This window comes from Crocuta crocuta, unplaced genomic scaffold, assembly GCF_008692635.1.
Source record: "Crocuta crocuta isolate KB4526 unplaced genomic scaffold, BGI_CrCroc_1.0 scaffold115, whole genome shotgun sequence".
In the NCBI taxonomy this organism is placed as follows: domain Eukaryota; kingdom Metazoa; phylum Chordata; class Mammalia; order Carnivora; family Hyaenidae; genus Crocuta; species Crocuta crocuta.
In genome coordinates, this window is record NW_027530575.1 from 6,302,955 (window position 1) to 6,326,774 (window position 23,820).

Below are 23,820 nucleotides of genomic sequence, written 5' to 3' on the forward strand. Positions count from 1 at the left end.
CTTTTTTGTATCTGCTATCCAATTGAGTGATGAGTTAAGGCTTTTTGATGCTAATTGAACTGAAAGTCTAGAGTCACATATAAATTCTTTAAAAGTTTTGGTTTCAAGATAAGATTGATTATGATTAGTGAAAAGATACCACAGTGTACCTTAAAAGGTTTTATTATGTATTTTACTGGCAAGTGTAGTTTACATATTTACTTTTTTAAAGATAATAAATTTATATTTATATATCTGAACAGTCTTGAACAGAGTTTCCTGATTTGAAAAGCAGATACTTTATTGTTCATAGAATGACACTAAAGCCCCACTGCTGGTATCTCTCTTTGGTTTCCTGAAACATAAATCAGCCCCTTATGTTTTTGTTATGTTTTGTTTTGTTTTTGAGAGCTCAAGTGAGTGAGGGGCAGAGAGAGAGAAAGAGAAGCAGGGCCTACCTGAAGTGGGGCTTGTGCTCACCCAAAGCAGAGCTCGTGTTCACCTGAAGCGGGGCTCATGCTCACCTGAAGCAGGGCATGAGCTCACCCGATGAGGGGTTCAACTCACAAATCGTGAGATCATGACCTGAGCCCGTCAGATGCTTAACAACAGAGCCAACACCCAACACCCACAGCCTATTTTAAATGTTGATTATAAAATGTGATATAAATACATATGTATTTGAATTTTATTTTAATAAATGTATTTGAATTTAATACACCGTATTTAATAAGTGTATTTGAATTTCATAGTGAGCGCGATGCACTTGAACAGGAAATAATTGAGTTAAGGAGAAAATATGAAATTCTTGAAGCCTCTCACATAACTCAAGCTAAAGAAAGAAGTGAATTATCAAAAGAGGTAAGCTTATAGAGTCCCGTGTATTTTATTATACAGTGATTGTGGACAGAGCCCAGGGCAGAATTGTGGAAGGGACATTTTTCCTTTTTGATGTAGTTAACAGAAAAAGGGACTTCAGTAGCTCTGAATGGGAAATTGCAAAGTAAGAATTAGCCCTTTTTATATGGTGAGTGAAAGCATAAGTTAAAGGAAATAATACTTGGCACAAAAACAGACACATAGACAATGGAACAGAATCGAGAACTCAGAAGTGGACCCAACGGTATACAGCCAACTAACCTTTGACAAAGCAGGAAAGAATATCCAATGGAAAAAAGACAGCCTTTTTAACAGATGGTGTTGGGAGAACTGGACAGCAACATGCAGAAGAATGAAACTAGATCATTTTCTCACACCATGCACAAAAATAAACTCAAAATGGATAAAGGACCTGAACGTGAGACAGGAAACTATCAACACCCTAGAGGAGAAAGCAGGAAACAACCTCTTTGACCTCCACCGCAGCAACTNTATTTGTAAAAAAAATAATAAAATAAAATAAAATCTGTTTTAATCTGAAAAAAAAAGAAATAATACAGTAAGCCTTGAAAAATAAGACAGAGTTGCTCTGAACACTTCTCTGCACATGTGTAGGTAACCACCTTACAACAGACTGTTACTTTACTGCAAAAGGATAAAGACTACCTCAATCGCCAAAACATGGAGCTTAGTGTTCGCTGTGCCCACGAAGAGGACCGCCTTGAAAGACTTCAGGTTCAACTTGAAGAAACCAAAAAGGCTAGAGAAGAGATGTATGAAAAATATGTAACATCCAGGCAAGGTTTACATTATTTTTTACATAAATAGATATAAATTAATACCAGCTTCTCTGAGGGAATTCTTACCTTTGGGAAAGAACAGTGATTTTTTTAAAAAGTTATATTGGACTATATTAAAATAACTGTTCATTTTGTTTTCTTCTAATATATTCTTATTCTAGTTGATTTTTATATTAAGACATAGTGAGTTTTATTTTTTTCTAATAATAAAATGCCTATTTTAGGTTGCTATATATATGCTATAATTCTTTTTTATCTTATGACATAAACTTTTTAATTGTCAGCAACTAAGATCTCTATGTAAATATGTTTTGAAAGAAAAGATATAAGTATCTTTTGAAATCAGTGTAATTGTGCAGAACTTAAGCCGACCTTTTCCTGACTGTGTGAAACCTGAGAGAAGAATTAGGGGATGGCGTTACATGCACGCTCTGGAATCAGAGTCCTGCCCTTTAATCCTGTCTTCTCTCTTCAACTAGATGTATAAGCTGTTAGAGTTATAGTTTATATATATAAACTATATATATAATATATATATTTGTGTGTATATATATATCTATATACAGTTACTATAGTTCTTATAATCTTTGACATCTTTATTTTTATCAACATATCCGAAACTAAAAAAAATTTAAAATTTTATCCTTTAAAACTTCACACATTCATAACTTTTTCCCCAGTCTGTGGTATTTTTCATGAGTTTGTGCTCCTGCTAATGGCCTAAGTAATGCTTTGACTTCGCTAAGAAATCACAGTGGTTATGGCTGTTGTGTTTTAGAAGGAAAGATTTTATAAAGAGTTGATTAGACATTTTGGTTTTAATTTTGTCTCTCAACATGTACAACACCAGATTATTTTTAAATGAAGGATATTCCATATACATCAGTTTTCAGGTCTCTGGCCATATGCATTAAAAACTATTAGTAGAATAGTTTTGAAGATGAATACATTTTATATAGTAATTAAACCTTTGGGGCAATATATCTTACAACTATGTTTTTCAAATAACATTGTATGTAGAACATAATTGACATAAGATAATAAATCTTACATGAAGCACAAAAGTATGTTTCTTTTACAGAAACAAAATTCATGGATATTACTTTTGACTCCTTGCAGAGACCATTATAAAACCGAATATGAAAATAAACTACATGATGAACTGGAACAAATCAGATTAAAAACTAATCAAGAAATTGATCAACTTCGAAGTGCCTCTCGGGAAATGTATGAACGAGAAAACAGGTATAAAAAAAGTAGGAAATTTGTAGGAAAAAGTAGGACATTTTTTTCTTTTGAAACTTATTAAACTGTTTCTATGACATCATCTCTTTTTTAATTCATTAAAGAAAATTTGTCATATCTAAATGTAATGGAACATTAAAGTTCTAAGGGCTTTGGTAACTAGCACAGAACAGGGTTTATCAGACCTTAAGTTAAGCCTCTTTACTCAGGTATCCCTAATATCTCTTCATTATCCTGGTAACTTGTCTTTTTGCATTTATGGGTTCAGATTGAGGACAGAGATGAAAAGTAAATAAGATATACCAGTAGTTCTTCCCATAACATGCCAATGATTTCTCCAGGAAATTTTTAGAAACTCAAATAATAATATAAAATATTACATATGCCTCATTTATTTGCTGGCCCTGACAGATATCATATTAAATAATTTTAAAGATGAATAAATTTTTTTATTAATTTTAGAGGCTCCTGGGTGGCTCAGTCAGGTAAGTGTCTGACTTTGGCTCAGGTCATGATTTCACGGTTTGTGGGTTCGAGCCCCACCTCGGGTTCTGTGCTGACAGCTAGCTCAGAGCCTGGAGCCTGTTTCAGATTCTGTATCTCTCTCTCTCTGACCCTCCCCTGTTCATGCTGTCTGTCTCTCTCAGAAAATAAATAAAACATTAAAAAATTTTTTTTTATCATTTTTAGTTTAGTATATATTAGGTTCCCTTAGTCAGTGATTGGCAGTATTAGGGTGAAATAAATGCAACTAATTTTAATAGCAATTATTTTTTTATGTGCTATCATTATTCTTCATATGGCTTTTGAAAGTTTATATTTTAGTGGGAGAATTATTTTGAAGTTGACTTGTCTCCTACTAGTTTATCAGCACTGATTTGAGTATATGATATTTTGAAGTTTGCCAGCAAGCAAGACTTTAAATCAGACTTAATTCTGTAATTATCACTGTAACATATTATTCTACTAGAAGTATAGTAGCAAGAAATTTGAGGGTTCCACCCCTCAATTCCAGGCAAAAAAAGCTGGAAATTTACCTGCTCTATTAATGTAGTCAGCCTCTACTAGGGAAAATCTGTAGGAACTACATGTGCAGAATTACCTTTTGGATGGAAAACCAGCAAAGATAACTTTTAAATCACTGTTAAATTGTTATTTTAATAAAACATATTGAGGGAGATTTTTATGATAATGTTGAAGTCCTGGCGAGCAGTTAAATAACTGGACAACCTCATGCAAAAAAATGAAACCGGACCACTATCTTACACCATACGTAAAAATTCATTCAAAATGGGTTAAAGACTTGAATGTAAGACCGGAAACCATAAAACTCCACTCCTAAAGGAAAACATAGGCAGTCAGCTCCTCAACACCAATCTTGACAATGATTTTTTGAATCTGACAAGAAAAGCAAAAGTGGCTATCCACTTTTCCCAACACCATTTACTGAAAAGACTCCTTTATTTCTGGGCTTTCCATTCTGTATCCATGTGTCTGTTTTTATGTCAGTACCATACTATTTTGATTATGTTAGTTTTATAATATAATTTGAAATCAGGGAAGATGATGCCTTCAGCCTTGTTCTTCTTTCTCAAGAGCTGTGGCTATTCGAGGACTTTTGTGCTTCCATATAAATTTTAGGATTTTTGTTGTAGTTTAGTGAAAAATGCCATTAGAATTTTTATAGAGATTGCATTGAATCTGTAGATTGTTTTGGGGTAGTACGGACACTTTCCCAATCCTTCTAATCCATGAGCATAGAATATCTTTCCATTTATTTGAATCTTTATTCAGTCAGTTAAAGATGACAGAAAGTATATTTTTTAAATGTACACTTAGGGAGCGCCTGGGTGGCTTAGTCGGTTAAGCATCCAACTTTCTCTTAGGTCATGATCTCGCGGTTCGTGGGTTCGAGCCCCGCATCAGGCTCTGTGCTGACTGCCAGCTCAGAGCCTGGAGCCTGTTTCAGTCTGTGACTTCCTCTCTCTCTGACCCTCCCCTGCTCACGCTGTCTCTCTCTCTCTCCTAGAAATAAATAAAAAACATTAAAAATAAATAAATAAATAAATAAATGTCCACTTAGTGTGTAATTACAGATTAAATGCCTGTTTGCCATCCAAATCAAGAAGTCAAACAGTGTCAGCACGACAAAAATGTCTTTGAGGCCCTTTCTGCTTAACTCCTTCCTTCCATAAAGATAACAGTATTCTGATTTTTATGCTAATAACTTTTGCTTTTTCCTTGTACTTTTATTATCTAAATTACAAGTAAATATGTATTTCTGAGAAAGTTTAGTTTTCATATTATATTAGTGTCACATAAAGGGAACATGCTGTATATATTCTTTTGTGGCTCTGTGTGATTCTTCATGTAACCTCATTTTAAGATTCATATGCTATTGCATTTAGCTGTTCATGGTCATGCCATTCTTATGAATTCATGCTTAAGAGAGCAGGGACATTAGGAGATTAGAGAGAGATTCATACAGAGAGATTAAAGAATGCCAAAAAAATTCTTCCATCTTTTTCAAAATTTTGGTTAGTCCCAGCCCTGTATTAGGTAAAAAGGTTCCTGTACCTTGTGGTCACTTGCTCTTAGGGTTCAAAATACAGACTAAAAGAAGAGATATAAGCCTACTGTACACCAGGTTTGATGTTAGAAAAGTTTACATTTGCGCTCTCCAAGCACTATATTCACTTGTTTAGCCAGCATTTATTGATATCCACCATATACTGTAGGTACAACAGGGGCCTCTGCCTTCACGAAGTTGGTTGTCTATAGACATAAAGACAATAGAGAAACAATGGAGAAATAATGGAGAAAATGACAGGAAACACAGGATGAGACTGTATAGAATTGGGGAAGACTTTATGGCAGAAGAAATATCCATGCTGATACCTGCATGATGACTAAGAATAAGATCTGCGTTAGGAAAGGGAAAGGAATTGGGGAAATGAATGTGCAGCATATATAAAACCTGGAGATTAGACAATATGAAGCTTTGTGAACAAACTGAAAATAATTCCATATGACTTGAGTATAGACTAAGACAGAGAGTTCTAAGAGATAAAACAGAAGACGGAAACAGAGGTCCAGATCATGTATTTGGATCATTGTCTAAGTAAGACCAACGGGGGACAAAGGAAAGATTTTAAGAATATGTATTATATAATCTGATTTTATATAAAAAAGAGATTGTTCTGCAATGTGGAGAGAGTAGAGAAGTAAAGTATATGGCCATAGACATAAAGGCCACTTTTTGAGGTTGGTCTGTTTTCAGAATGAGAAATGATAGAATGGAATTAATAGCAATCAAGATGGAGAATAATGGGCCAGACTGGAAATATTTCTGGGAGGTGGAACCAACAGGATTCAGTGACTAGATTGGATTCGGGAGGGAGAAGATGTTCAGTAGTCGTGAGGTTTCTGGATTGCGTAGCTAATGTGGATGGTGATGCAGTTTTTAAAGCATTAGGGGAAAAAATAAGGCTTTAATAGGAAAACATGATCAATTTAGTTTTATTTGAAGTTTTTGTGTAATACAAGCAGATAGAAAAATTGACGTATAAGATTTTGAATCTCAAGAGAAAGGTCTGGGCATGAGATAGACCTATGGCATAGGTGATATTATTTCTGTTTTTAAAATAAGCAGTTTTAGTCCTGTGACTCTATTCTGTTAGAGATATTATAGGCTTTTATTGACTAGCTTAGTAACCTTAAAATTTAGGGAATTGTTTCTTTGATAACATGCATAATTATTTCCAAACAGTCCACATAGCACATAAACTTTAGAATCATAATCATTTGGAGAATTTCCTGATTTTTCAGTTTTTGTTTTTTTTAAAAATCCTTTAAAATGCTTGGCAACATAGATTTAGACAAGTTAGCCCTTGTTCTCTAGGATGCTTGATAAAGGTAGGTCGGGAAATAGCTGACAGAACTATTTCTAGAAGCGAGAAAACAGAAAGCAGGTTTCCTTTTCCCCAATATTGTTCTGACTCCATAGCCACATCAAAATGGGTAGGCCCTAACCAGGACATTCCTGGGTCAGGGCTGCTGCCCTGGAAGCCGCAGCCAGCTCCTGCCCCAGAATGTCCCCAGGGATACTGAAACTAGAGCGGGCGGTTGCCACCAGGTGGGGCCAAACTGCAGCCCAGCTCCAAATGGATTTGAATTGCACTGGACCCCGAGCCAGCTAGGTGTATAGGCTCATCTTTGTCATTTTGTTAACCTCACAGTAATCCAACCTTGTATTTTATGTGGCTGAATCTTTTTGACTCACAGGCAGGATTTAACTGTACTTAGAGCTTATGTCTCAGTAGTCTTTTACAAAGTAAAAATAAATGATAAATTGTTTCTTTTGAAACCTCATAATAGGAGTTAAAACAGATGAAGTACTTATACTTGCATATTTGTACTTAATTTCTTTACCTCTCCCCTGATAAACATTTTTAGAAGAAAATTAAATAAGATTAAAGAAATATGTTATGGCCTTGGTTTGTTTTCTATACATTGGCAGATATTTAGAGAGTGCCTTTTATTTTCTCCTTTTAGAGAGGATGTGTAAGAAAAAGATGGACATACGCCATCTGATCCTGGCATCTGTCTCTGCAGTCATACCAGTAGCTTGCAAAGCAAAGGGAAAGGGAGTAGAAGAAACAAAGACTTCAGAAAAGGCATAGATAAGCAAAGAAAACTGGGGTATTTGGATATATCATAAGTAGTGTAGTTGGGATTATAACATGTATGTATGTATGCTTTTGCTCAGTCTGTGAGTTAGCCTTCTTGTCTTCTGTACTTTGGAGTTGCTTTAAAATCTAATTTGTAGTTATGTATGGGAAATAGTGAAACTCACTCTGGTGATGAGATTTGTTATACAAATAACTTCTTGCTTAGTAGGTATTTTGTGACTGAAATGTACAGACCCTTTTATACATTTGGAAGCAAAGCATTATTCCCTGAACAGGGAGTATATTATGAAAGAGATTTGGATCAAAAGACTAAACTTAAATTCTGACTCTGGCACTAAATCAGCTTAATATCCCTGCAGTTTAATTTCCTCTTTTATAAAATGAGCTAATAATACTATTTCACAGAGTGATCTGTATGGTCTAAATGAGATAATGTATGTGAAAAGTACATTAAATGAGTACATTTAATTATAAAGCTATGTATAGGTAGTACTTATTTTGATACTTTTTATCTGTATTCAGTATTTAAAATTTTTCTCATCAATTTGTTGACAGTATTAAAATGAAGATCATATAAAAGTCAATTGATAACATTATGAAATCATTATCATTAAAAGGCACTACTATTAAATATGTAATGAATCTTAAGTAATGGGGCACCTGGGTGGCTCATTCGTTTAAGCCGCCGACTTCAGCGCAGTTCATGATCTCCTAGTTCGTGAGTTCAAGCGCCATCTTGGGCTTTGTACTGACAGCTCAGAGCTTGGAGCCTGCTTTGGAATCTGTGTTTCCCTCTCTCTGCCCCTCCCCACTCTCTCTCTCTCTCTCTCTCTCTCTCTCTCTCTCTCTCCTCTCTCTCTCTCTTTCTCTGTCTGTCTCTCTCCCCCACCCTCCTCACTCTCTCTCTCAGAAATAAACATTAAAAAAGTAAATTTAAAAAATCTTAAGTATTGATCTCCATAGCATTGAACCATTTTCCTTAAATGACATGATTCAGACATGCATGCCATTGTTTCAGTCTAAATTTCTATATAAAATGCTAACTTACTTGTTCCTAATTAATACTATGAGGTAACAAAGAAGAAATAAATTCAGCTGATTAAGTTTTTACAAAAGTAAAACTACCTTGACCTAAGATAGTCTCATTATTGTAAACCCAAAAAGAACTGTTCTCATAGTGATCCGTAAAAAGGAGAACGAGTTTGTTAGAAGTATTTTATTATGCTTTTAAACATGACAGTATTGTTTTATGATTTTATTTTCCCACCATATCAATAAAAACCATCTTGATCAGAATTTATCATCTTCCAGAAGTACTTAAGAAGGAACTTAATGACATAAGTTTGTGTCAGATCTTGGAGTAATATTAAACATCTTCAATCTAGTTTATTTACAAAGATTAGTTGGGTATACATAATGCATTAGAATAGATGACTTGGAACTAGTGTGTGGAGGCTCCATTCATCATTTTACAAGTGCATGTCCTCAATTGGTACTTAAACAGACTTCTTTCGTTCATGTCTGACCAGGTATCTGTATAGTTTTTTAAGTTCTTAGATGGAAAAACTTAAGAATATTCAGCTTGTCTTTTCAGTTAGATTATTCTGAAAGTATATGGCTTTACAGGTAACTCTTTCAAGATTTTCTAAAATAATTATAAATGAAATTTTATTGTTAGCTATATTTTATTATTTAAGTATATCTTTTATGCCTATAAGTGATTATCATATGTGTTCACTGATTAATTAATAATATTTAATTATTTCAGTGTGTATAGGATGTTCCAGATAGGAAGTGAAGTGAGTTCAGGTTATGCAAGAACTTAAATTTAACTATTGTATATATAGCTCATAGCATAGTGAGGGAGGTGGTAACATTCAGGATAGGGTGAGGGTTTTAAAAGCCCTGATGTCAAGAGGGAATTCTTGAAAATTTTATAGAGAAGGAGTAATGTGATATATTAATTTTTTGTAACTAGTTGCGGTGTGGGGAGGATTATAATCAAAGAGGGCGTGCAGGCAGGGAGATTGGTTCACAGACTATTGCAAAGTTTAAGTGAAGCTGAGAAATGGGAGAAGAGAATAAAAGCTGATTTTAAATAATATTTAGGTGAAAGAATTGACACCACCTGATGACAGACAGGAAGTGGACATCAGAATGATTTCATCTTTTCTACTTTACTGGTCTCAGAGAGATGGGTAATCAGGCATGGCTATTTACCCAAGGTTGCAGACAAGATTTAGAAAGGAAAATAACCACTCCTGATCTTTTACAGGTATAGCAGCTCTAACCAAGCCTAAAAGTATTTGTGTGAGATGGCATTTAGTACCAGAAATTTTTCTCTGTTGCATCACAGATGTCACTCCCTGCAGACCCAAAGTGCAAGAAGGGCATTAAACTGTTGAAGCCCCTCCAGCATTATCCCTGTTTCTGCAGGATACCCTTATATATCTTGTCATTCTCTTTTTATACAAGAAAACATCTTGAGACGTTTAACCCTAATTATCATCCTAGAGAAGATAAATATCTAACCCATACTATGGGTTAAAAGAAGATATAAAAAATTTAAGCATCAAAATGCAAAAATTTATTTAAAATCCATTTATGTGTTAAGGTTTAAAAAGTAGCTGATAGGGGCACCTGGGTGGTTCAACTGGTTAAACATCCAACTTCAGCTCAGGTCATGATCTCGGGACTCATGAGTTCAAGTCTGTGTCAGGCTCTTTGCTGACAGCTCAGAGCCCAGAGCCTGCTTTGTATTCTGTGTCTCCCTCTCCCTCTGCCCCTCCCCTGCTCATGCTCTCTCTCAAAAATGAACAAATGTTAAAAAAAATTTTTTTTATACTTACGAAGATATTCATTTAGAGAATAATAATTAGGGTTAAACGTCTCAAGATGTTTTCTTGTATAAAAAGAGAATGACAAGATATATAAGGGTATCCTGCAGAAACAGGGATAATGCTGGAGGGGCTTCAACAGTTTAATGCCCTTCTTGCACTTTGGGTCTGCAGGGACTGACTTCTGTGATGCAACAGAGAAAAATCTATAAAATTAAAAAAAAAAAGTGCTTGAGCACCAACTGAAATAAAAGGATAGGAAAATACAGTATGTTCAGTCAAAAGGAATCTCAAAAAATTTCTCCTCTGGAAACGCATAGCTTCCCCCAAGAAATTGTGATACATAAAATTTCCACTCTGCTTTTTTTATGTCCTTCCTATTCATTACATTTCAACAACTATGTTAATTAAAGGAACAATTATTGGTCATTTGATTATAAACAGCAGGTAATCCACTTGCCACCCTTCTCAATTATGCCATTTTAAAAACAATGGCTTCAGATATGGAAATGATCGGTTTTAGTGTTGTCCAGGAAGAGGTAGAAGTGATTAATTCAGACATTTTCCCTATAAACAGCCCGTTTCAGTCCCCTTTTTGTTCCAACTGGAAAAAAAATGTATTCACTGTTATTAACCAAAAATATTTGTATGTGGAAGCAGGAGAATGGGTTGCTTAGTTGTGCCTGGGGAGCTCTTCTGACACCCATGCTTTTTTCACTATTTATTCTTGGTAAATTTCAAGTTCTGAGACATTAGTGGAGTTTATTCAGGCTAAGCATGCCCTTGGCATTCCCAAACTCTGATTTGTCCTACTAGGATTTCAGAACTTCCTAAGGTTTTTCCCATTCTTGTAAAACTTGTTCTTGCCAAACTTTTCAAGTATAAATTTAGATTTGTCATATTAGTACCATGAAATGTATCTTCTAGTATAGGAAAGTATGTTCCATGTACAGAAATCTGTTGTTACATTTTGTACTGAGATTTCAGGTTTTGGGTGTGAGATACTTCTGGATAAACTTTACATACCTGAAGTCATGAAACACTAATTTGCATATGAAATACATCTGTTTTATTGTAATATTAAAATATTACAATATTTTATTTAGAGAAATAATGAAGAACTTAACTCTTCAAATTTCTGTTTGAAGGTTATAATTTAAATAATGATATCTCCCAGTTGTTTGTCCCTGCAATTCCTGGTTTATGCTTATATTTTTGGCATAATTATTATCTTTCACTCTTAAAAATGCCTCAAGTTGAAAAATACATTGTTTGGACACTAGTTACAATATGTACTAGGGCACTCACTTTACTTTTGCACTTTACATAAGATTGATCAGATTTCTTTTTTCTCTTTTCTACCATGTTTCCTTTCCACCTCCCACATGTAAAAAAGAAAGGATGGATGGGAGAGCTAAGTATGTGCATATGAGAGATGGACTTAGTAGGATACAGCATGAGAAAATCATGAAAAACAGTTTGAAATCAAATGTTAGCTTTCTAAAAGCATTTTAAAGGATGAAATATTTTTATTTTGTATTTAAAACATTCTAATTCTGGCCAGTTGGCAACTCCCAACATCGTTCTTTATTATAATTAATTACATTTGATTATATATTCATTTGGACTTTTAAAATTTTAACTTCATTAGCTTATACATGCTACAGATAGTCTCTAACAGGTTTTCCAGTTTGTCTTTTGAAGAACATTAGAATTCTTGCTCTTCCAGAACTGTATGTTGTTTTGTTTCAAATGCATCTAATATTTTTAAATGGATGTTTATTAGCTACATGGCAGTTATGGTTTTATCTGTGGCCAAAATACAATCAATCTATCTAGTGTTTTACCAAACCACTGTAAGACTGAAGGAGCATGGACTGTAAAAACAACTCTTTATATAATATAGTCACAATCCTTACAAGGCTTATTTTTAATTTGACATGTGTGCTACAAGATGACCATATAAATTTTAAATGACAGAATTTCCCAAGGAGACAACTTCTGTGACACAAAGGGAATCTTAGGAAAGGCAGTGTGACGTGATGAGGAGCACACACTCTAGAACCGAAGAGCTCGGGTTTACATTTGGGCTCCATCGCTTCCTTGCTGTGTGACCTTAGATAACGACTTCTCTGTGTCTCAGTGTTCTCCTTTGTAAAATGGAGATAATGAGACAGCCTGCATTTGTGGAGTTGTTGTGAAGAGTTATAGTATGTAAAATGCCTAAAATAGTTCCTAGCACATTGTAAGCAGTCTATATGTTTGTTATTACTGTGATTGTCGGTGGAGTACATTCAATTTATCTCAGAAACCTTAAAGGTCAATTGATAATATTAAAGGAAGTACTGTATCTTTATCTTTATGTTAAAAGGAACTGTGTGCCTTCTTGTATGCAGGTTGTGTGGGTGGAGAAGGGGAAGGGATGGTAACTGATAGATTAGGTTCACACAGAAATCTTACCAGCAGAAATCTAGGAGAGGACCTGTTGGTAGAAACCTCAGCCTCTAGCACTTTTTCAGATTCATTTTAGTTTTCTTTTTTGGGTTTCTTTTTTCTAATGTTTATTATTTTTGAGAGAGAGCAAGCAGGGGAGGGGCAGAGAGAGAGAGAGGGAGACAGAGGATTGGAAGTGGGCTCTGTGCTGATAGCAGAAAGCCCCATGTGGGGCTCGAACTCACAAACTGTGATACTATGACCTGAGCCAAAGTCAGACGCTCAACAGAGACACCCAGGTGGCCCAAGTTTTCTTTTTTTGAATTGCCTTATTTGTCCTTCAAGGTCCAACTTACATATCTTCCCTTCATACACTCACCTCTCTTCCTCCAGTTAAAAAGTAATCAAACCCTTCTTTGTGGCCTTGGAATTTTGTTTATGCCTTTATACAGCACTAATTATAGTTAGGTGGATGATATAGATGGTAGCATGGTGAATGCACTAGCATCTTCTAATCATACCTCTGCTCACAAGCCCTATTGTTAGTGTTGTGGGTTTTATTTCATTTTCTGTGACTTGCTTTTATTTCTAATGCCCATTATTGCAGGAAAGAAAATATAGTTAGGGACTGAAGCCTCTGTACCTACTAAGTGTTCATGATTAATGATACCATAATGGCAATCTGCGTGGAATTTTGCTATTGAAATAACTTATAGAACAATGAAGCTATCTTTGAGAAATGGAAATTGCAACCAATTTGTGATGATTTACTGACAGAAATATGTAGATCATCTAGGAATGAAAAATATATAATTGTTTAATATACTTAAAGAATTTAATTCTATCTATAAAATTAAATTTCATGTTTCTGTTTGATGATAGAATATTTTTGAAGGTCATTGCAATCAGGATGATATCAAACATAATGACATGACATTTTGTGATATCTATTTTAAAATACACTTCCACTTAGATAATAATATATAAATGCTTTTTTCTTCTTAATAAGTTATCTGTACTACAGTTTTTGTAAGCTACTTATTTCTGGCTCATAAACCATTTGGATTGATGAATCTCTATTGGTTGATATGTTTTAAATTTTAACTTTTTTGTATCACAATATAAAAGATGACATTTCATACTGTCAGAGCAAGTATTTCTGTCCAATAGTTATTACATAGATTTATTCAAATAATGTGGATTTCCATGACTTTCTACTGATATTCCCCATGAAAAATAAACTCAACACTCTAATACCCAAACCAGGTCTTAGGGGACATATGGTAATATGGTGTAAAAAATACTTGCTTTAGTCAACTTGACAATAAATTATATTAAAAAAAACACTTGGTTTGCAGAAAGACATAGTTGGGCACAAACTACAGCTTTAACATAGGCTGTGACTTTGAACTAGGTCCTTTAAGCTCTTGAACTTAAAGTTTACTTCACTATAGAAAATACAGCATAAGGGATTTGTAGGAATTATGTGAGCAAAATCATTTACATTCTATTCTATTTATAACTATGTTAGAGAAGTGGATTTAAAAAAACTAAGTGGATCTCTAAAAAAAAGCTTCCTGTTGGTATTTTTCTTGATCCAGACTTCCACTTTGATTAAGAAAAAAACAAGGTTTGATCTTTAAAGTCTCATATCTTGCTGTGTCATCACCTAATTATTCACTCTTCTTACCTTCAGCCTTTTGGACATTACCCTTAACTGTTATTAGATACATCATTGTCTCGATTTCAGTTCCTGCTATCATCAGTACTATTAGTGGGTGACTTATGTAACACTCTGGCTTCATACTTTCTTGAGCCCTACATGAATATTGATTTAGCTTCACTTAGCTACCTCAGCGGTCACACCCTGGACCTTGGTATCAACTAAAATTATATTCCTGAAAGTACTGTTCTACCTCTAAATCACCATTTTTTAATAGCAATCTCTAGTCTTTTATCCTATCTGTAAACTACTTAAATTTATGTTTGTCATCTTATTAGGACTACATGTCTTTTGTCCCTTCTGCTTTGTCCTAACCTATCAGCCCTCTGAGTCCTCTTCTCTTCCATTCCTCTGTGAGATCCCAAAGGCCATCACTTCATCTTGCTCATATCCCAGACTTTGTTCCCATTTTGACAGTTGTGATCTCTATGTTATATTTTTCATTTAAAATATTTTATATAATATTTATTAACTTCTTAAGACCTCAATTTTCTTGTGGATACTGTGTGAGTAATTATACTTACCTCGTTAGATTATGGTAAGGATCAAACAACTCATATATACAAACTGTTTAGCCTTCCTTCAGCCCGCATGGAGATAAGTTACAAAGAAAGATCCTGGGACATTTAGAGGTAGACCATGTTTGCACCTGCACTACTATGTGCTGTTACAGAAACACCAAGCCAGGTAAATTCATTTAATATACACCTTGGGTCACCAACCTGAAGCGGGTCCTTAAGATTGTCAGTCCACTTTAAGCAAGTACATTTATGAATCCTTAGAAGATGGATACTTACATGTTTGGAATAATTGAGTGTATGCTTAAATTTTAGAAATCTCCGAGAAGCAAGGGATAATGCTGTGGCTGAAAAGGACCGAGCAGTGATGGCTGAAAAGAATGCTTTAGAAAAACATGATCAGCTCTTAGACAGGTAAGCATCCTGCTGATCTGGAAATGTTAGAATGATTTTTGTTCCTGTTACTTTTGATATTAGAAAATATTTTTAAAAGAAGTATATTTATTTTAAGTGAACTATAGTTCGCATGCATTATTTTTATAACATACAATTATTGCAGATACTACAACAAGATAATACAGCAGTTTAATCACTCTCCAGAGTTTCCTTATACCCCTTTTGTCTGTCTCAACCACTGCTCCTCAAGAGGCAAACATTTTCCCATTTCTGTCACCATAGTTTAGCTTTGCTCTTCCTGGATTGAAAATAAATGGAATTCTACAGTATGTACTTTTTTGTGTCTAGCTTCTTTAACGCAGCATTATATTTTCATCTATTTTGTTGTTGTATCAGTAGTTCATTCCTTACTGTTGCTGGGTAGGAATGTACCACAGTTTGTTTATTCATTCACCTGTCAATGGGCATTGAGGTTGTTTCCCTTTTGGAGCTATAATGAATGAAGCTGCTACGAACTTTTTTTATAAAGTCTTTTGGGCATACGTTTTTATTTGTCTTGGATAAATTTTCTCTTGAAGTGGAATTGGTAGTCATAAAGTAGGTAGATATTTTACTTTCAAAGAACTTACTGAGGGGCACCTGAGTGGCTCAGCTGGTGAAGTGTCCAACTTCAGTTTAGGCCATGATCTCGCGGTTCATGGGTTCGCACCTTGCATCGGGTTCTGTGCTGGCAGCTCAGAGCCTGGAGCCTGCTTCGGATTCTGTGTCTCCCTCTCTCTCTGCCCCTCCCCTACTTGCACTCTGTTTCTCAAAAAAATTGATAAATGTTAAAAAGCAAAAGAAACTATTGAACATAACTCCAAAGTTATACTCCCAAGTTCATAAAATCCATATGTTAAAAATCTATATGTTCTGGTTTAGGTGTGTTGGAGGAAGGGGAAGAGAGAAAATGATTTGTCTTTAATTTATCAGTAGAAAAGTATATTTACTTTTAATAGCCTAGTTAATAGGAAAATCACTGATGAGTATTATTAAGGTAAATACCATTGTCTCATTGAACATCCTAGATTTTCAGTGGTTTGACTACATATAGAGTAAACAAAATGGTTACCTTTTTTAAGAACTTTTTATTTTGAAAATAATTTCAGACAGAAAAGTAAGTAGAATAGTACATCAAGTACATATACCTTTCGTATACTATTAAACTTAGAAAATAACTCAATGGAGCTTTTAATTGTGTTAAATGAAGACTTGCAGATTTGTTTTTGAATTAAGCAATTACATGAAACTAAAAATTGAAAGCAAGTCTTCATATAATTAACCTATGACCAGAATCTTTTAGAATGGCTCAAATTATTAAACTTCTGAATTCAAATCAACTTTATAAACTTGATGCATTAGTTAATGTAATATTAGAAAAAATAGATATAATATTAGAGAAATCTTTTCTGTTATGTGAAAGTATATCTAAATCTGAGCATTTTTTTTTTAATGTTTTATTTATTTATTTCTAGGAGAGAGAGAGACAGCATGAACAAGGGGGGGTCAGAGAGAGAGGGAGTGACAGACTCTGAAACAGGCTCCAGGCTCTGAGCTGGCAGTCAGCACAGAGCCCGACACGGGGCTCGAACCCACGAACCGCGAGATCATGACCTAAGCGAAAGTCGGACGCTTAACCGACTAAGCCACCCGGGTGCCCCTAAATCTGAGCATTTTAATATAAAATAAATTTCTAAATCAGCTGTTTTTATTGGAGTGCTGTTATAATCTTAAAATCTTTTACTATGTATAACCTTTCCATTTATAAAACTATATGGAGTACACAGAAGATTTATTTGGCTTTTTGTTGATGTTTTGAATGTGATGTCTTTAGGAATGGCTCTAGAATAATATTTATGGACAAACTAACAAACTTTAAAAGCGTAACTTTTTTTTAATGTTTATTTATTTATTTTGAGAAAGAGTGTACCAGTTCACAAGTGGGGGAGGGCAGACAGAGGGGGAGAGAGAGAATCCCAAGCAGGCTCCACATTCAGCACAGAGCCTGGTACAGGACTCAATCCCGTGACCACGAGAACAGGACCTAAGCCAAAATCAGGAGTCAGACACCTAACTGACTGAGCTACTTAGATGCCTCAAGAAAGCATAAGATTTTACCTAGTAAACCAGAACTTATATTTGGGCAGTATTTCATAACTTATTAGCTTTGGTGTGTTTTTATGAATTTGGAGAAAAGAGAATAATAAATCTGATCTTAAAATTGGCTATTTTAGGGGCACCTGGATGGCTCAGTTTTTTGGGCATCCAACTTCAGCTCAGATCATGATCTTGCAGGTTGTGAGTTCGAGCCCTGCATCAGACTCTGCTGGCAGCTTAGAGCCTGGAGCCTGCTTCAGATTCTGTGTCTCCCTCTCTCTCTGCCCCTACTCTGCTCAAAGTGACTCTCCCTCAGAGATAAATAAACATTAAAAATTTTATTTTCAATTGGCTATTTTATATTCATATTAAGCTCTGTTATGTCCTAAACTCTGGCACTCTAAAATCCTTATTTGTTCATATACTAGCAGCTGATATTTATCCTAAATCCATATGATGCTTTAGTACTTGAAGATATCTTTTGAATTATTGAGATTGCAATCGTTTAAATGTTTGTAGGGCATGTAGAACCGTGTCTTGCATATAAGCAGTAATATAGAAATGTTTACTAATATTATAAAATAATTTGTTTAATTAGTTCTGTTTACTAACTGAATTTTTCCTATTTAAAAGTTGATCTTTCAAAATCGTTTTCCACTAGAATTTTGAATAAACTAGAACAGCTCATTTTTTTCATTGAGGTTTAATTGACATACAATATTGTATTAGTTTCAGGCATAAAACACAGTGATTCGGTATTTATATACATTACAAAATAATCACTAAAATAAGTCTAGTTACCATCTGTCACCATATAAAGGTTTTAAAATGTTGTTGACTGCATTCCTGGTGCTGTACATCACATCCCTGTGTATTATTTGTTTTAGAGCTGGAAGATTGTACCTCTCAGTCCCCCTCGCCTGTTTCTTCCATCCCTCTACCCTCCCTCTGTTCTTGGAACCATCAGTTTATTCTCTGCATTTGAGTCTATTTCTGTTTTTTATTTGTTTATCTGTTTTGCTTCTTAGATTACACATGTAAGTGAAATCATGAGGTATTTGTCTTTCTCTGTCTGATTTATTTCACTTACTATAATACTCTTTAGGTCTATCCGTGTTGTCGTAAATCTCAAGATTTCATTCTTATGACTGTTGTATGTGTGTACACATACCTACATACGTGTACGCACACACACATACACATCACATCTTCTTTATCCATATGTCTGTCTATGGACACTTGGGTTGCTTTCATATTTTGGCTATTGTAAAAGATGCTGTAATGAACATAGGAGCCTGTAACTTTTAAAATTAGTGCTTTTGTTTTCTGTGGACAAATAACCAGAATGGAATTACTGGGTCATATGGAATGTTAGTTCTATTTTTAATTTTTAAAGGAACCTCCGTACTATTTTCCATAGTTGCTATATCAGTTTACATTCCTACAGACAGTGCACAAGAGTTTCCTTTTCTCCACATCCTGACTAACATTTGTTACTTCTTGTTTTTTCATTAATAGCCATTCTGACAGCTATTAGGTGAAACCTCTTTGTGGTTTTGACTTGCATTTCCCTGATTAGTGAGGTTGAACATCTCTTCATGTGCCTGTTGGCCATCTGTATGTCTTTGGGAAAATGTCTATTCAGGTCCTCTGCCCATTTTTTAAATCAGATTGTTTTCTTAATATTGAGTTGTATGAGTTCTTTTTATATAGGAATATTAACCCTTATTATATATATCATTTGCAAATGTCTGCATTTAGCATGTTGCCTTTTTGTCTTGTTGATCATTTTCTTTGCTGTGTAAAAACTTTTTAAATTTAATATAGTTTCTTTTTTTTTTTAATTTTGCTTTTTGTTGCCTGTGTCTGAGGCGACAGATCCAAAATAAAATTGCTAAGATCAATGTCAAAGAATTCATTGCCTATGTTTCCTTCTAGGAGTTATGGTTTCAGGTCTTACATTTAGATCTTTAATCTATTTTGAGTTTATCTTTGTGTATGGTGTAAGAAAGTAGTCCAGTTTCATTCTTTTGCATCTGGCTTTTAAGTTTTCCCAATACCATTTACTAAGAGACTCTTTTTTTCCCATTGTAGATCCTTGCCTTCTCTGTCATTGATTAATTGACCATGTAAGCATGGATTTATTTCTGGTCTGTCTAGTCTGTTCCATTGATCTGTGTGCCTGTTTTTGTGCCAGTACAATACTGTTTGATTGCTATAGGTTTATAGTATAGTATGAAATATGGTTGTGATACCTCCAGCTTTGATTTTATTTCTCAAGGTTGCTTTGTGTATTCAGGGTCCTTTGTGGTTCCACACAGATTTTAGTATTCTTTGTTCTACTTCTGTGAAAAATGCCCTTGATATTTTGATAGGGATTGCATTGAATCTGTAGATTGCTTTGGGTAGTACAGACATTTTACCAATCTTAATTCTTCCAATTCAAGAACATTATATATCTTTCCATCTATTTGTTTTCAGTTTCTTTCTTTAATTTTTTAAAATTTGTATTCATTTTTGAGAGACAGAGAAGACAGAGCATGAGCAGGAGAGAGACAGAGAGAGAGCAAGACACAGAATCTGAAGCAGGCTCTGAGCTGTTAGCCTATAGCCTGACGCAGGGCTCAAACTCAGGAGCTGTGAGATCATGACCTGAGTTGAAGTCAGATGCTTAACTGACTGAGCACCCAGGTGCCCCACAATTTTCTTCATCAGTGTATCACAGTTTTAGATTACAGGTCTTTAACTGCTTGGTTATATTAATTCCTAGATAGTTTATTCTTTTTGATACAATTGTAAATAGAATTGTTTTTCTTAATTTCTGTTTCAGATAGTTTGTTATTAGTGTACAGAAATGCAACAAATTTCTATGTATTAATGTTATATCCTGCAGTTTAGTGAATTCATTTATTCTAATAGTTCAGTGGAGTCTTTGGGGTTTTTTGTATATAATACCATGTCATCTGCAAATAGTGACAGTTTTACGTCTTCCTTTCCGGTTTGGATGTGAATTGCTGTGGCTAGGACTTCTAATACTATGTTGAATAAAAGTGGTGAGAATGAGCATCCTTATCTTGTTCCTGATTTTAAAGAAAATGCTTTTAGCTTTTTACCGTTGAGTATATTAGCTGTGGACTTGTCATATGTGACCTTTATTATATTGACGTATATTCCCTCTATACTCACTCTGTTGAGAGTTTTTACCATAAATTGATGATGAATTTTGTCAAATGCTTTTTTTTGTATCTGTAGAAATGATCATATGATTTTTATTCTTCATTTTGTTGATGTGGAATATCATGTTGATTAATTTGTGGATGTTGAACCATCTTTGCATCCCTGGGGTAAATCCTACTTGCTTATGGTATATGATCATTTTAATGTATTGTTGAATTTACTTTGCTAATGTTTTTTCTTTTTCTTTTTTTTTTTTTTTTTTTTTTTTTATTTTTTGAGAAAGAGTACACAGGAGCACGGAAGGGGCAGAGGGAGAGGGAGAGAAAGAATCTTCAGCAGGCTCCATGCCCAGCTTGGATCTGGACACAGGGCTTGATCTCATCACTGTGAGATCATGACCTGAGCCAAAATCAAGTGTTGGACACTTAGCCAACCAAGGCACCCAGGCACCCCTGGTTTGCTAAGATTTTGTTGAGGGTCTTTGCATCTGTGTTTATTAGGGCTATTTACCTGTAATTTTCTTCTTTAGTGATATCTTTATCTGGTTTCAGTATAAGGATAATACTGACCTCATAAAATGAGTTTGGAAGCATTGCTTCTTCTCCAGTTTCCTGAGATAATTTGAGAAGAATAGGTATTAACTCTTTTAAGCGTTTGGTAGAATTTACCTAAGGGGCCATTTGGCCCTGGACTTCTGTTCATTAGGTTTTTTTTTTATTATTATTACTAATTCAGTTTCATTGCTAGTAAGTAATTGGTCTATTCAGATTTCCTATTTCTTCATGATTTAGTCTTAGAAATAGGATAGTTTTAGGAAATTATCTATTTCTTCTAGGCTGTCCAATTTTTAGTATTACTGTCCATAGGAGTCCCTTGTGATCCTTTGTATTTCTGTGGCATTGGTTGTAAGTTCTCTTTCAATTTTTATTTTATTTATTAGGACCCTCTTTCTGTGTTTCTTATGAGTCTTGCCTAAAGGTTTGTCCATTTAGTTTATCTTTTACAAGAACCAGCTCTTCATTTCATTGATTTTTTTTTCTTTCTTTTAATTTTCTTTTAAATGTTTATTTGTTTTGAGAGCAAGTACATGAGTGTGGGAGAGGCAAAGAGAGAGAGAGAGAGAGAGAGAAAATCACACCAACTGTGAGATCTTGACCTCAGCTGAAATCAAGAATTAGATGCTTTAACCAACTGAGCCATTGCTCCCATTGATATTTTTCCTGTCCTTTTCTTTTCTTTTCTTTTCTTTTCTTTTCTTTTCTTTTCTNATGAGTGTGGGAGAGGCAAAGAGAGAGAGAGAGAGAGAGAGAAAATCACACCAACTGTGAGATCTTGACCTCAGCTGAAATCAAGAATTAGATGCTTTAACCAACTGAGCCATTGCTCCCATTGATATTTTTCCTGTCCTTTTCTTTTCTTTTCTTTTCTTTTCTTTTCTTTTCTTTTCTTCTTTTCTTTTCTTACTTTCTCTCTTTCATTTATCTTCACTCTGATCCTTTTTATTTACTTTCTTCTGGAACTTGGGGCTTGCCTTGTTCTTACTTTTCTAGTACATTTAAGTGTAAAGTTAGATTGTTTATCTGAGTTTTTGTTGTTTCTTGAGGTAATTCTGTATTGATATGAACTTCCCTCTGAGAACTGCTTTTGCTGCATCTTACAAGTTTTGGAACTCTGTTTTCCCATTTTCATTTGTCTCAAGGAATGGTTTTATCTTTTCTTTGATTTTTTGTTGTTGTTGTTGACCCTTTGGTTTTTTAATAGCATGTTGTTTAGTTTCCACGCATTTGTGGTTTTTCTCCAGTTTTCTTCCTATAATTGATTTCTAGTTTTGTAAAGTCCATGTGGTCTGCTATATTGTTTAAGGCTAGTATTTATTTCCTTGCTGTCTGTATTTACTGTCTGGATGTCTATTCATTGGTAGACATTATTAAAGTCTTCCACTGTTATTATATTGCTGTCAATTTCTCTCTTTATGTCTGTTAATATTTATGTCTGTTTATATATTTAGGTGCCTCCTATATAGGGCACATAAATATTTACAAATAATACATCCACTTGTTAGATTGATCCATTTATCCTTGTGTGATTCTCTTCTTTTTCTTTTGTTAGTTTTTTTTTAATGTTTATTTTTGAGAGAGAGAGAGCACGTGTGCACATAAGCAGGGAAGGGGCAGAGAGAGAAACAAGGACAGAGGATCTAAAGCAGGCTCTGTGCTGACAGCAGTGAGCTCAATATGGGGCTCGAACTACAAACTATGAGACCATGACCTGAGCTGAAGTCAGAGGCTCAACCACCTGAGCCACCCAGGTGCCCTGTTACAGTTTGTTTTAAAGTCTATTTTGTCTACAAAAGGTGGGGGATTGCCTGGGTGGCTCAGTCAGTTGGGCATCCAGTTCTTGATATTGGCCCAGATTGTGATCCTGCAGTTGTGAGATCAAGCCCCACGTCAGACTCTGTGCTGAGCATGGAGCCTGCTTGTGATTGTCTCTCCCTCTCTCTCTACCCCTCTCCCTGCTCATGTGCTCTCTCTCTCTCTCTCTCTCTTTCTCTCTCTCTCCCTCTCTCTCACTTTCTCTCCCTCTCTCTCAAAATAAATAAACTTTAAAAAGAATAAAGTTTATTTTGTCCAATGTAAGTATTGCTACCCAAGCCTTTTTTTCTTATATAGTTTATTGTCAAGTTGGTTTCCATATAACACCCAGTGCTCATCCCCACAAGTGCCCTCCTCCATGCCCATCACTCCCCTTCCCCTCTCCCCCACCCCCATCAGCCCTCAGTTAGTTCTTAGCATTCAAGAATCTCTCATGGTTTGCCCCCCTCCCTCTCCCCCACTATTTTTCCCCTTCTTCTCCCCCATGGTCCTCCGTAAAGTTCCTCCTAATCCACCTCTATGTGCAAACATATGGTATCTGTCCTTCTCTGCCTGACTTATTTTGCTCAGCATAACACCCTCAAGTTCCCTCCATGTTGCTACACATGGCCAGATTTCATTCTTTCTCATTGCC

At 34.9% G+C, this 23,820-nt stretch overlaps 1 protein-coding gene across 5 annotated transcripts in view; it reads left to right on the forward strand.

Moving 5' to 3' along the window:
- Positions 1–23,820, forward strand: part of PIBF1 (progesterone immunomodulatory binding factor 1) — a 205,411-nt gene that overhangs the window by 47,284 nt on the left and 134,307 nt on the right. For all 5 annotated transcript variants that reach the window (XR_013336015.1, XM_077767858.1, XM_077767856.1 and 2 more), the window contains exons 7-10: positions 732–840; positions 1,474–1,655; positions 2,778–2,903; positions 15,421–15,519. Coding sequence is in view for 4 of the 5 variants with exons in the window: in XM_077767858.1 (XP_077623984.1) it covers positions 732–840; positions 1,474–1,655; positions 2,778–2,903; positions 15,421–15,519 (516 nt within the window). In the remaining variant the exon portion in view is untranslated. The remainder of the gene's footprint in view (positions 1–731; positions 841–1,473; positions 1,656–2,777; positions 2,904–15,420; positions 15,520–23,820) is intronic.